This window comes from Pezoporus flaviventris, unplaced genomic scaffold (assembly GCF_033815535.1).
Source record: "Pezoporus flaviventris isolate CSIRO_AGI_PZ_B2104156 unplaced genomic scaffold, CSIRO_AGI_Pfla_v1 ptg000045l, whole genome shotgun sequence".
Lineage (NCBI taxonomy): Eukaryota > Metazoa > Chordata > Aves > Psittaciformes > Psittacidae > Pezoporus > Pezoporus flaviventris.
Genome location: NW_026892593.1, coordinates 9,518,236 through 9,531,972, shown reverse-complemented (window position 1 = coordinate 9,531,972; position 13,737 = coordinate 9,518,236). Strand labels below are relative to the sequence as shown.

Below are 13,737 nucleotides of genomic sequence, written 5' to 3'. Positions count from 1 at the left end.
GTTCTTTGATGCAAGTAGTTGTAGGGCTCATGAGTTCTGTATGGTATAGACAAATCAGACACTGTGCTGAGGCCAAAAGCACTTGTGGCACAGCTGTGAATGCCCTTCTGATAAGTATTTTAATTTTCAAATGCAGATGAATATTATCCTTATAGAAGATGGACACAGTGGCAATCCTTGAAACCTATGCCCTCAGTTTACCTGCACAACAGATGTACACATGCAATTGCAAGCAACATGGACTTCCCTTAACCCCCAACATTAGCAGGCTCTAACCAGGTCTGGAACTGTATGTAAAGTTCAGTCTTCAAGTCCACTCATCTTTGCGCTGAGTGAGCTGACTGTCTGCAGTTCAGCAACCTGGAGCCACTACGTGGTGGCTTTCGGATACATGGCTAATGGCTCTCCTGGAGCAGGACTGAGCTGTTTTTGTACAACCCAGGCTGCCAAACAGCTTTTGACTTCCAATCCAGTGCTGAAGGGCTCCTAATATCCTTGGTATTATTAGAGGCAACCTACAATATTACAAAGGTGGTGGATGAGCTGAATGCAGAATCCTTCACTAGGGGACATTCGGTGAAACTAGCAGGGGATCAATTGGAAACAGATAAAAGAAAGTACTTCTTTAGCAGTCAGTAGTGAGCTTCAGGAACTTGCTGCCACACGGTGCTGTAGAAGCCAACAGTGTCAGCAGTTTTCAGAAGGGATTAGACACATACAGGGACAACAGGCCCATTAAAAAGACAAGGCAGGGACATGCCTTCTGTGGTGTCCATCACATCGGTTACACACCTGTGGATCCTGGGGAAGCACAATGGGAAGGGGCTGCAGAAATCAGCCAGGCTTGCACACACTCCACACTCACCGAACAGCATTTCTCCTCTCAAAGCTGTGTGATAAAATTACTGGCCTGAGCAAGTTTCATGTTCTTAATCCAGAAATGTGTTTTATCCCCAACCCACTGCATGAATATTCAGTTACTGCAACATCTGAGAGTCCCATGAGCTGACTAATGAGCTCAAAGCAACACAATCAAACAAGAACTAGTATTCTTCTTCATTCCTGGCTCTGATCTTAGACCACTGGTGCCTTGACATATAGGTGGTCCCATTACACATCTCATTACCAGTCTTGCAAGTCAATACCTCCTTTACTGTGTTACAGCCCTATCACAGTGAAAAATCCTAAGGGAATCAAATGAACAAATCTTGCATGGGGTACAGAAACAGATAGAGATAGTGAAATTTAAATGCTAATGAAATAATGTGCAACTGAATAACACAAAAACATCCTATCTACACCTTTAAAAACTAAGGATAAATCATGCATAGTGCAGCAATTATGGCAATTTCGAGCTCTTACAATTTGGAGGCTGAAAATCCAGACTTCCTCTGCCCCTTTCATTTCTTCTTACCCAGCAACTTATGAAGCAATCCATCATACCAACTTTTAAGTATAAAATAAAATGAAACCAATAATTGTTTTTAAGTAATTGCCCTCAAGGCCACCCAATAATAGTGTTTCTAAAGCAGTCCTACCTTTGTTTTCCAACTTGAGCTCTTCTGCTAGCAAGCTGTCTTGTCTGTTGCCAAGCACAAATGCCAGAAATGAGAGGATCAGGGCATCCAAGATTCCAATAATTGCCAGGATATATGCCCAGCGGACTGAACAAGCCCCCAGCGTGTACTTGTCTGTCTTTTCACCACACATCCGTTTTACCTCATCTGAATCCCAGCCATCAGGAAAAATCATACAACCCAGGACGAGACAGGCAGCTTCGAGAAAAAAGAAAAGGAGAACAATGGGATAATGAGACCAAACTTCCATTTTGATAAGAACCTACATAGTTATCAGTAAAGCAACACACTTTTTCATCCTGAGCTTCAAAGCTACGTTACTTAAAAACAAGTCACGGAATGATAAGCTATGATTAAGCATTCAATACAAAAAACTCTAAGACACAATATCAAATGTGCTTAAAAAAATAAAGTTACATCCTGAATCATGGACAGTTTTTTTTCCAGAACTATCTCGCTTTCCTTGTGATGCTGATTTATTCATTTGTAACACAAGAGAAAAGGGAAAAATTATTAATAACCTGGATATCCAAAGGAAACAGTGGATTACTGTCAAATGGTCAGGCAAACTAACCAGAGGAAAATAGAGGAAAACTCCACCTATTTCTGTTAATCCAAGTACTTGTAACAAGCATAGGTAATGGCAACGGGATTTTTTTTGTCAGTTGGCAGTACCCCTTTAACTGAAAAATGTTTTATGCATAAGGTTTATACTCCTCAAAAAACACAGGTAATGACATTGTTCTGCAAGGAAAAATAAGCTGTCAACATTGCTGTCAACTTCTGATCCGGTTTACCTGAGGAATCACCACATGGCATCTCAAACATGAAAAAGTGCTAATCCTTTTAACAGCAGGAGAAATGAAAAGCCTCTTCCCGCATGGAAAGCCAGCTGACACCGACCACTAGCTGCTGCGGGTAGGGGCAGCCATACTGTGACGGGGACAAAGGGTAGGTGTTTGAGTGCTCATCCTTCAGCCTGTGTGACTGCTAAAGGCTGACTTCATTTTTAAGTAGCAGAAATCTGCTTTGACCCTTGATTCCCAGGGAAACTGCCCTGCTGTGGGATAGCAGGTACTGCCACAGCCCAATGTGGCTCTTGTGGAGCAGGCAAAACAGTGTGACAAATCTGTATGTGCTCCATCACCTGAAGCCACCTGAGTCACCGGAGTCAATGGTGCCCACTGGCCAGCAGTTGATGTGATGTCCCCTGCCTAGATGGTGCCAGGGTGAGGGCTGTGCCCAGCCACCCACACCTTGGGTGGGACATGTGTGCTCTTGGGCAAGAGACCTCAAGGTCACAGCCACTGCCTCAGCATCTTATGAGACCAAGGTCTGGCACATGACCTGCAGTTCAGACACGTACTGTGGTCACTGATGAGTAGCCTCCTTGGAGGTTGTTTGCCCCTTTTCCTACTGGAGTGTCTGTGTTGGGGTGGGATGACAGGCATGCAGCACCAGGATGGGAGGATACGACGTGTCCTGAAGTGGTGACACGTCATTACGAAAACACACAAAAAGGCAAACCCACACACTGAATCTTCACTAACATGGTCCCTCCCCACTCAGTCACTATCTGAGAAAATCCATGGGCTGAGAAGATATGCCAGTATACCAGCCTCACAGGACTGGACCAAATGTACCTCTGCATCAGACCTGGCTTCTCACTGCCTGCAGGAACTGTCACTGGGCACAGCTGAAGGCAAGACATGTACGCTGCCAGATCCCTCTGGACAATGCCTTTCCCGGAGAAACTCCATGCAGGTAGACCCTGTTGTGAGTGGGGTGAGGGACCTGGTGGTCTCCAGAGGTCCTGTCCAATCTGTGGCAGGAAGGCAGCATGTTGGTAACAGGGGACAGAGCAGTTGGGTACTCATGGCACATTTCCTACCAGAGCAGTGGGAATAGCACACAGGTATGACTGACTGCAGCCCTTGGTCAGACTGATGGATTTGTTGGCTTCACTGAAGCAATCAACAAGAGCGCAGCGCTAGCCAGGGCAATGGCATAGGGACATCTTCAGCAGGGGAGGATAGGATATAAAAATTAAGTAAGATAGTTTTTATTGCATTTAGAAGAATCAGAAAATCCATATGCTTTGAGCAATTGTCTGTACTGCCTTTCCTAAGTTGGAAGCAAGAATATTTTCATCATTAGCCCTTCTTTCTTAGTATGGCTCATGAGATACAATGGATCCTAAACCACCTTTTATAAGTATTGATATCGTATTGGTGCACTGTGTTCTAAATTGCAGGTAAAGTTGCTAATTTAAAGAATATATTCTGTGGCTTTTATCCTTTCAAACAGTTTTTGAGCCAAACCTCTGTTTGGAAACCACAGTTTATACACCAAGCAGTTTGTGCAACCAACAGCTGCCACCACTGTGGGAAATGCAGTAAGTTCTTGTCTTTTCTGGACAAGCATAAGCACTGTCATTTTTATACAACTCTAATGCCCACAAAATAAAACCACGCCTGCACTGAATGAATATAATGAAATACTGAGAGAGATGTGAAAACAGAGCTCAGGAATGGCTGTTTCCTTTTGACAACTACACAATTGCAGTTAACAAAGCCTTGAAAGCATGTCTGCAGAAAGCATTTGACGTACAATAAAAGCTGCACCTAAGGCATTTGACAAATTCTTCCTGAGCAGTTGATTTGTGTGAAAATATAACAGCTTATAATATTTTCAAGGACAATTATGCTTAGAAACAAGGACAATTAGATAATGACTCATTTACTCAGAACATGCAGGTAGGACAAATTGTAAGCTGCCTATTGCCTGCCTTAACTTACTTACACAATTTCATAAGATCTTCCAAAGATCTTAGAGACAAACTGTACAATAATTTACTTTCTTGAGCTGCTTACCTACACTTCCAGAAAGATTATATCTTGCAGACAACACATAAGCATTGCCTTCACACTTACGAGGGACTCCACTGGAGTGATGCAGCAAATCTGCATACTCCTGGTATTTGTAAAAATGTCCACATTTACCCAGGTAACTGTTGACAAAAGTTTGATTTACGAGGTAACAGCAACCACCAAAGCCAGTTTACATTTATTAACCATCCTCAAAATGAAAGGAAGCTTAATGCTCAGTTAATGATCAATAGATGTGGGATTTTTCTGCTAATCGTGCAAGAATAATTAGCAAATACTGACATCTCCGTGGTTTTTTATTGTATATCACATCATACATATGTTCTTAGTATTTCCTAAAAATAATTTAACTTTGTTCTTTTCCGCCTAGGTAATTAAAAATATGGGCCCTTATCTCATGAACTCAGTGCACAGCTTCCCATCTGTGTTCCTCAAACTTCCAATTAACTCATCTTTCCTGAATTCTGCTCCTGCATACCTTGATATTCTTGCTTAACTTTCTGGAGTAATTCTGTTGGTTGCAGTTGGACTTCTCTTGGTAATCAGACACACAGGTAAATGGTGGCTGGACTATATCCCTTTGCATAAAGTTTAGGTGCTTTCTACTGGATGACTACTTGGTCAACAGATGCAGGAATCATACTTTACCTGTAGAGGTTAACATAAATACGACTAGTCAACCTTGAGTTTTCACTTGCTGAGAAAATTATTTCACACTGAATGCCTTTAAGAATCCAGACTTGCTCAACAATATGAAACAGATAATGATTCATTTATCAGCTAAAAGACTTAAAAGACAGGTAGAAAATCCACCTACAGATCTACTTTGTATTGCTAGAAATTTTTACATTTTAATCCTTATAAAGAGGATTAGAAGATTTTTCTCCACAAGGAAATTACTTTCAGCTTTATACAAATTTGAAAAATGGAAACCATTTTATGCAATTTCAGTGAAACTCCTAAGAGATGATTTTATAATACAGGCATGGGTCCCACATCCTCGTCTAAACTTCCACTGTCACTAATGTGACTGAAATGGAAATGCAACAAAGGCTACTACTGTTTTACTACTATCCAGTTCTAATAAATTCAGAAACTTTTGTGTTTGGAAAGATGCCTATTCAATGAAAAGAATTAAATCGTCAGTTCCTATAGACATTTCAGTTAAAGTAAGAAGAAAGTTAAATCTATACTGGTTGAAGACAGTCTTCTGTGTGTGAGCTGAATACGTCGGATTAGCATCATCTTTCTGAGCGTGCAGACAGCCCAGCCTAGGACCTCTGTAGCTAAGCAAGACCTTTCATGAGAAGCAGCAGGGGGAAATTGATAGAAGACTGATTAGTGTCACTGACACCATTCTCTATTTGCCTCTATTTGGGTAACCATAAAACTTACAAGAATCATATCCACGTCATTTTCCCTTTGGTTGCTTGAGAAAGCTCCTAGCAGGAATGGCCTTTGTAGTGATGGCTAAGTAATGACTGGCTTCCTCCAGTCCTTCCTCTTCTTCTATGACAGGGTGGCCTGCTTAATGAATGAAGGAAAGGCTGTGGATGTTGCCTACTTTTAGACTTTAGCAAAGCCTTTGACATGGTTTCCCACAGCATTCTCCTGGAAAAACTGGCTGTTCATGTCTTGGATGGGTGTACTTTTTGCTGAGTAAAAGCTGGCTGTATGACCAAGCCCAAAGAGTGGTGGTGAATGGAGTTAAATCCAGCTGGTGGTTGGTCACAAGTGGTGTTCCCCAGGGCTCAGTATCTGGGCCAGCTCTGTTCAGTATCTTTATCAATGATCTGGACAAGGGGATCGAGTGTACCCTCAGTAAGTTTGTAGATGACACCAAGTGTTGATCTGCTTGAAGGAAGGAAGGCTCTGCAGAGGGATCTGGACAGGCTGGCTCAATGGGCCAAAGCCAATTGTATGAGATTCAACATAACAAAGTGCCAGGTCCTGTACTTGGGTCACAACAACCCCTTTCAGTGCTACAGGCTTGGGGAAGAGTGGCTGGAAAGCTGCTTGGTGAAAAAGGACCTGGGGGTGTTGATTGATGGCTGCTGAACATGAGCCAGCTTGTGCCCAGGCAGCCAAGAAGCCCAAGAGCATCCTGGCCTGTATCAGAAATAGTGTAGCCAGCAGGGCCAGTGAAGTGATTGTTCCCCTGTACTCAGCACCGGTGAGGCCACATCTTGAATACTATGTTGAGCTCTGGGCCGCTCCCTACAACAGAGATCTTAAGGTTCTGGAGTCCAGAGAAGGGCAACAAAGCTGGTGAAGGGTCTAGAGAACAAGTCTTATGACAGAACTGTATTTTGTAGCCTAGAAAAAAGGAGGCTCACGGGAACCTCTCTACAAGTTACTGCTCTCGACCTGACGAGAGGTTGTAATGAGGTAAGGGTTGATCTCTTCTCCCACATAACAAGTGATAGGATGGAGGAAATGGCTTCAAGTTGTGCCAGGGGAGGTTTAGATTGGATATTAGGAAAAATTCCTCAACAAAAGTGTTGTCAAGCACTGGCACAGGCTGGTTGAGTCACCACCCCTGGAGGCATTTAAAAGATGTGTAAATGTGGCACTCAAGGACATGGTTTAATGGTGGTCTTGGCAGTGCTGGGCTCATGGTGGGACTCAGTAGTCTTAAAGGTCTTTTCCACCCTAAACGATTCCATGATTCTTACAAGACATGGGCTAACAAATTGTTTCTCCTACATAATGTAGTCTGGTGAAGTTTTTCAAGCTTTTAAAAAATAATTAATACATAGTAGTTAAACATGCCCGATATACATTTACTTCTCAAAACCTTTTTTCCCATATAGGCAGCTAACAGAAACTGTCACATGGTTTTCCTTTAGGGCTCTGAGTGACAAGACAAATTATTCATACTAAGAGAGGGAGTCCAGGATTTTACTCACTGGGATGAAAGGATGCAGATATGAGACTTTCACAGATTGGAAACAGACACTGAATTGTTGCTGGCACTGACAGACTTGTGACTCTGACCAAGCTAATATTATCACAGCTCGTGCTTGGTGGATGAGCTCAAATGGCAATTAGTACACAAGTAGTTCATGATCCTATGGTTGTGCCAAATATGGTGACAGATTAATGCTGTATCATTGCATGGAATGAGGTTCTATTTATAAAAAGGCTGACTGCTATACAGGAAACCAGTGCTGAGAAATTCCCACTGGCAAGACTTCCCTTTCATCTTTGTTCTTTTCCTGACAACAGTAGAGTATGGCAATGGCAAGTTTCCTAATAGTAAAAAAAATGGAATGGGAATTACACTGATCAGCTATTTTCTCTCCATACAAGAGTCTCCAAGCATCCATGGTTCCAAAACCTAAGAGGTTCTTTGTTTTTTGCTTTTTTTGTAAATGGTATTTACAAAACCAGTGATTCTTTAAACTCCAACAAACGGAATGGAGTTTTTTGCCAGCTGTGTTGGTGAAGTGAACTTCTAGGGCATAGTGAAATGAAAGTTGAGGACTCTGGCAAGAGATATTCGCTAGGACTATGGTCTTTCAGGAGCTTGCACCTGGGAAAAAAAGAAAGGATGAGGGAAGGTGGCTGGAGACACATGGTCACATACAGTCCTGAGTGAATGCAGAGGCTGCACACATTGATGTAGCTGAGATTGATTTGAGTGATATGAACTGTACTAATGAGCAGGATAAAATTTCTCTATGTTTACATTTATGTTCTGGCTTAGGACAAATGTACAATTTTGAAGCAAATGCCCTGATTCTCTTCATTTACTGATTCCATTCACTGAAACAGTTCTGGTGCAGGTAAACCAGATTATTTTTGGAGGAGCATAGATGTTCCTTTCCAAAAGTTCTTCAGTGCTGGATAGGGGCTGTTAAATTCTGACTCAATGTGTGGGCTTCATTAACACAAAACCTGTGCCTACGAGAAGGCTCTTGAACCACGCAGAGCTTCATTAACACCTGAAATGGTTCTTGTGTGATACAAAGAGGCAAATGTCATACAAGACTTATTTGCTGCGTTGTTTGAAGACTGCCAGATCTAGTCTTCAGCTTTGGAGAGGTTCTTCAGAAAGGTGCTAACTGGCTCCCCAAGGAGATGACACAATCTGTTAATTTGTGCCATAAGCAGACTGAAAGTTCCTCTGGCAGCAGGATATCTTGGTGGCGCTCATACAGGGTTGCTAACCACATGATTGCTGTTGGGTATGAGATAGCCAATGAGAAAAATAGCATGAAATTCAATGATTCAAGATTCAATGGCAGCATTCTTGGAGAGCTGGAGTGACAAAAGCATTATTTGGACTTCTGTGCCCTGGGCAACCATGTGGGACAAGGGAGGTGCCCTGCAGAATTACTCAAGGACACTGATGTGCCACTTTAATTTAAGCGACATGGACAAAAACAGACCTTTCTAGAGAGGTCCAAAAATGCTCCCCCCCCCCCCCAAGTGAAGATGCAAATGTTTGTGGGTTCATCTTCCTTTAGAAAGCTTCAAGCAACATGTATAATGGAGGCATCTGGTCCAGGAAACAAGACCAGTTCTTATTTGAAGTAAAGCCCTAGAGCCCCATACAATGTGGGCGTGAGAGGCGACACGTCAGCAGTAACTGCTTTAATCTACTTTTTATTTTATTTTATATTGTCTTACTTGGCAATGTAGACAACCCTGAACACTTCCAAAGGATTAAGAACATTTATAGACAATGCTAAGGGGAAAAATATGGGGAAGAACCTCCCTCTGCATTCCTATGATAATATAAAAGACTTGACACAATTATGGCCACTTGACTTATTAGGGCACTGACTTTCTGATGCCAAATCTGATAAGGATATATATATATATATATATATATATATATATATATATATAAAATCTCAATAGATAGGAGTATTTCCCAGGCTGATTTTAAGAAAAGGAAAAAAAGAAGACCAATTATTTGGTGACTGGACAGCAAAGAGAAAGAAAATGTTATTGTGGAAAGTGGTAGCGAGGTAGGTGCTACACTCAGAGAGGGAAGACTCACCATTTGCTGGCTGAGTTGTAAAGCTGGTTAACAGAAATATGGTTGACCAGCAGCCATTCCCAAAGACAAGCATGAAGAGCATTTGTTCAGAAAGATGGCAACAACTGTGAAAGTGAAGTAATGTTCTATGTGAGGAATGTGTTAAGCTATAAATATGTAGAACAAGTTAGCAAAGATAGACAGTGCAATCTACTTTAGTTAAGATCACCTGGGGGAAGAACTGTAAGAAAAAATTTACTGCCCTAAGGGGGCCTGTTTAAGACCTCAAGTGTCGGATTCATGTATGGATAATTTCTTTGACATGATAGCGACAGAAATTTCTGTGAGGGGTTTTACCATCATGGGAGCATTTAACTTCCAAGTTTCGATCATCACCCATGATAATTAAACTTTAAGATTAATGCAGTCCTATCAATAACTTGGTTAGTACAACAATTATCTTAGCTTGAGCATAAAGACAATGTAAGACTATTATAGATTTTTATGACTGCATGGCAGGTGACTCACTAGGTGCATCCCAATGACTGCACAACTTCTCGTGTTCCAACCATGGCTATATGTAATATATATAGCCATCATATGTATACCCACATAATTATAGTACCTTGTCCAGAAAAAAGTATGGAAAATGGGGACTATTAATGGATGCAGGCCTAATCACCATGTGGGCAAAAAATCCCTAGAAATGTCATGACAACGAATTTCTAACAGCTGTAGAGAGGTAGATGACTAACCGATGAAAAATGGGTAAACTGAAATTATATACGACAAGAGATAAAAATACTTCTTTACAATAAAGCAGGTATGGGAGGTCACAGAGCTAGAAGCCCACAGGAAGGTATATGTCAAGTCACATTTACACTGTGTGACCTCCTGTGGTGTCCACTGGCCCTGGGATCTAACAATTTTTTCTTCTGATCTTTCCGTTTAAAGTGTCTAAAATAACATGAAATCCATATCACAGCTCACCAGAGTTTGTCTAACATGTCTTTGTATCACAGAACGTGTGTTATGAGCTCTGGGTGTCAGCTGAAGGTTCATACCCAGAGATCACAGGAAAGACAAAGGATAGGAATGCTTGCAAATGCATGTGCTCAGAGGATCACAATGTGAGAGGCGACTGTCATGAAGCCAGGTTGTCTGACAATGTGGGGATATGCAAAAGCTACTTTCCTTATATGCTAGAGTCTCCTGAAAAAGAACTGTATACGTAATGAAGGAACTACTTGTTTATATTGCATCTTTGCTGTTTGTCAGTTCCCAGCCGTCTGATGCAATTTTGGCTAGGCTTTACTTGTTAACAAAACTTACTATTGAAAGTGTTTATTTTGAATGCTGTCACGGAAGCGTGTTACAGCTTTCTAATTTAATGTTAACTTCTCTTCATAGAACCTGGTCTTTAGCCAAATCATATCAAACAGTAGCATGCTGAAATGTACTAGATTTAATCAATGAATAAACTCAATATAAATACAGCGTAGGCTACAGCAAACAGACTGTGGAAGAGGTGTGATTATGAATGGCATAGGCTAGACATCAGTTGAGATTTATACACTGACATTTCATCACAAGTTACTGATCCAAGTAGCGAGGCTATTTTAAACACAGTTTTGGAAAGAAAAGGAAGAGCTGAAAATAATCTTACCTTCAGTGACCATGAGTCAATTCAATTTAAATAAAATGAGTACATGAATAAAAATTATCCCCAAACTGGGTTTAAAAAATGCATCTTTCAGAGGGATAAACTTTGATAAGCTAAAGAAACCTAAATTGGACTGAAGTGGTTCATACTTAATTGTGGGGAATGCCTTGAATTTCTTTCAGACAAAGGTGTAAGTTTGCTGAAGTTTCTTGACAAGATGATTAAAGTTCCAGGGTACTTCCAGCTCTGTCTGAAAGAGCAGCAAACTCATTTTCCTTCCACCCTCGTTACTATCCTCCAAAAAAAGCCTTGGAAAGAGGAATGAAGGTGTTAGCAAAGACCTTAAAAATTATAAGAAAAGGGACTTGTTAGCAAAGAAAGACACATTTTGGAGGTTAGATAATGTAGGTCTAGAAGACAGTTTGCCAAAAGTCAAGCTGTGATAAATCTTTCAAGACATATTGAAACAAAAAGTCAAATAATCCTCAGTTAAGTTAATAAAGTAAGAAGAAAAGCAGATATGGAGTGAGTCTGGGGCTATGACCTAATTCTTTACCTCATTTTTCTGTGAGGAGGATAATAGAGAACAGGAGAACAATGCCCTGACAGCTGGGAATGAGCATTCAGAAACAGGAACTTGTGCCTCCAAGCCCATAGCAAATCTAAAATGGTCATAATGTGCTCAAGCTGGACGAATAGACCCTCCAACACCAAATACTGGAACAACTAACACATTGAACTGCAAAGCTGGTAGGAAGGTTTTTAAAACAGATTTATTGTTGAGATTATGGTGAACAGCATAGATGCTACCTAATATTTAGGAAAAAAAACCCAACCAAAATTGAGAATTGAAAAGTAATTGCAGCAAACACTCACTGGAGTTTGACTCCAGTTCTTCCGAATTAGTGAAGGAAAGAAATATGAAGTGGGATGATGTTAGCATGGTTCTGACAGTTAGTAAGCTGTAAATTTGTAAAAGGAAGCTAAGTAACACATTTTTCATAAAGCATTTAATAGTGTGTCATACAAAAGCATTTATTAACCTGGAGAATACAGGGATTAGCATGAGCATTTAAGATCCTTATGGCGCTTGCTCATGGGGAGCTGACATTTTTGCTGGAAGGGCATGTCTTGAGCTGTTGTGAGGATACACTGGGCACTCAAGGATCATTTAGTGTTTTCATTGGAAGTTCTGGCATGAGTAGAAGTTTGGTAGTAAAATCCACTGATGGGGGGTCAGTATCAATGCAGAAGACTATTGGGACAAATGGTAAAGAGGAGAAAACATATGAATATGTTGAACACCCCTTGGAGGACTGTGAAACACCAGTAAAATGAACCCATGAAAAAGGTAAACATGAGCATTGACAGTACCAGGGAAAGTTTTCTCAGCATAATGTATGCACTAGAGACATCCTCTGCTGGTGTCTTCTCATTTTTAGAAGAGTGATATTTGGAACAACCAGTTAATCAGGTTAAGATAATTTTAAAATGTACTGCAGTACTTTAGGAAAGTTATTACATGATGATGTTAATGCCCATGATAAGGGGACTAGATCTGATGATTTAGTAGGTCTTTTCCAGGTCTATGTTCTTATGAGGAGGCTGAAAGATAGACATACTTGAGATTAATAAAGAAGGATATGTAAGGGGAGCAACAGCCAAAGAATTAGGAACTGGACGAAACTACAAAAGGCTAAGCTAAAAATAGTGTTGTCTAAACCACACCAAGAAGAAAATCTATGAGATTAAATAGGGTAAAAGGCAAGGAAGAAGCTCACTATTGGCTCTCTCACTGTGGTCTTTACAGAAATTTGCCTTTTCCTTGCTCTATTAAATGTTTGAAAATGTGATGGCAAAGAAAAAAGAGAGGCATAAAGTGATTTTCTTTTTTTTTTGCTAGTCCTCATCCAAGCTGTCCTGATTTCCCTGCCAAATATCAAGCAACTATAACAGCCTGGTTTTTACTGGGGAAGTGCATGCCTCCAGCTTATTTCTGAAGCTACTACAACTGCAAGCAAATCTAAATGTGATGGTGAGTGGGGAAGTCTGGGAGTGCACCAGCGTGACTTTCAGGCTCAACAAGGCAAGGTTCTGCAGCTTCTGAAGTGGAAGCAAGTTGCAGAAGCAAAAGATATTCATACAAAAAGGGAATTTCTACAACTAAGTCTGCAGTAGAGTGCACAATAAATACAATTGTTTCAGTCTTTTGCTCCTAAAATTATCAATGTCGCAGCCAGTAAGTAGAAGTGAAATCCTATAAAACACATATAGTGATGCCTAGAAAACATCTGCATATCTGATGGTGTTGGTGCACTGAAGATTTTTACGACTACTCTGTAAAACATGAGAGAATGGATCCTGGAGAGGGTAAGGGCTATTAACTGGAAAGACAGTCTTGGCACTTGAACAAACAGATATAAACCATCCAGAAATATATGTAAGCTGTAAAGTAGAAGGCAGTTTTGAATTGTTGGGAGAGAGGTTCTGGCACAAACTCAGTAGCTGTATCCAGGCCAGAAAGTTCTAAGTTGATGCTGTTAAGTAGTTATTAAAGAGGACTTTGACCAGTGTATTAAAAAAATATTAGGATGTGTTTCTCTGTGAGGCTAAATTCAG

The 13,737-nt window shown here is 40.8% G+C and overlaps 1 protein-coding gene across 4 annotated transcripts in view; it reads right to left on the bottom strand.

Annotated features, from left to right (window-relative positions):
* The window catches only part of LHFPL3 (LHFPL tetraspan subfamily member 3), a 248,625-nt gene that overhangs the window by 79,301 nt on the left and 155,587 nt on the right, over window positions 1-13,737 (bottom strand). For all 4 annotated transcript variants that reach the window (XM_061467398.1, XM_061467401.1, XM_061467399.1 and 1 more), the window contains exon 2: window positions 1,539-1,775. In XM_061467398.1, the coding sequence (XP_061323382.1) occupies window positions 1,539-1,775 (237 nt within the window). The remainder of the gene's footprint in view (window positions 1-1,538; window positions 1,776-13,737) is intronic.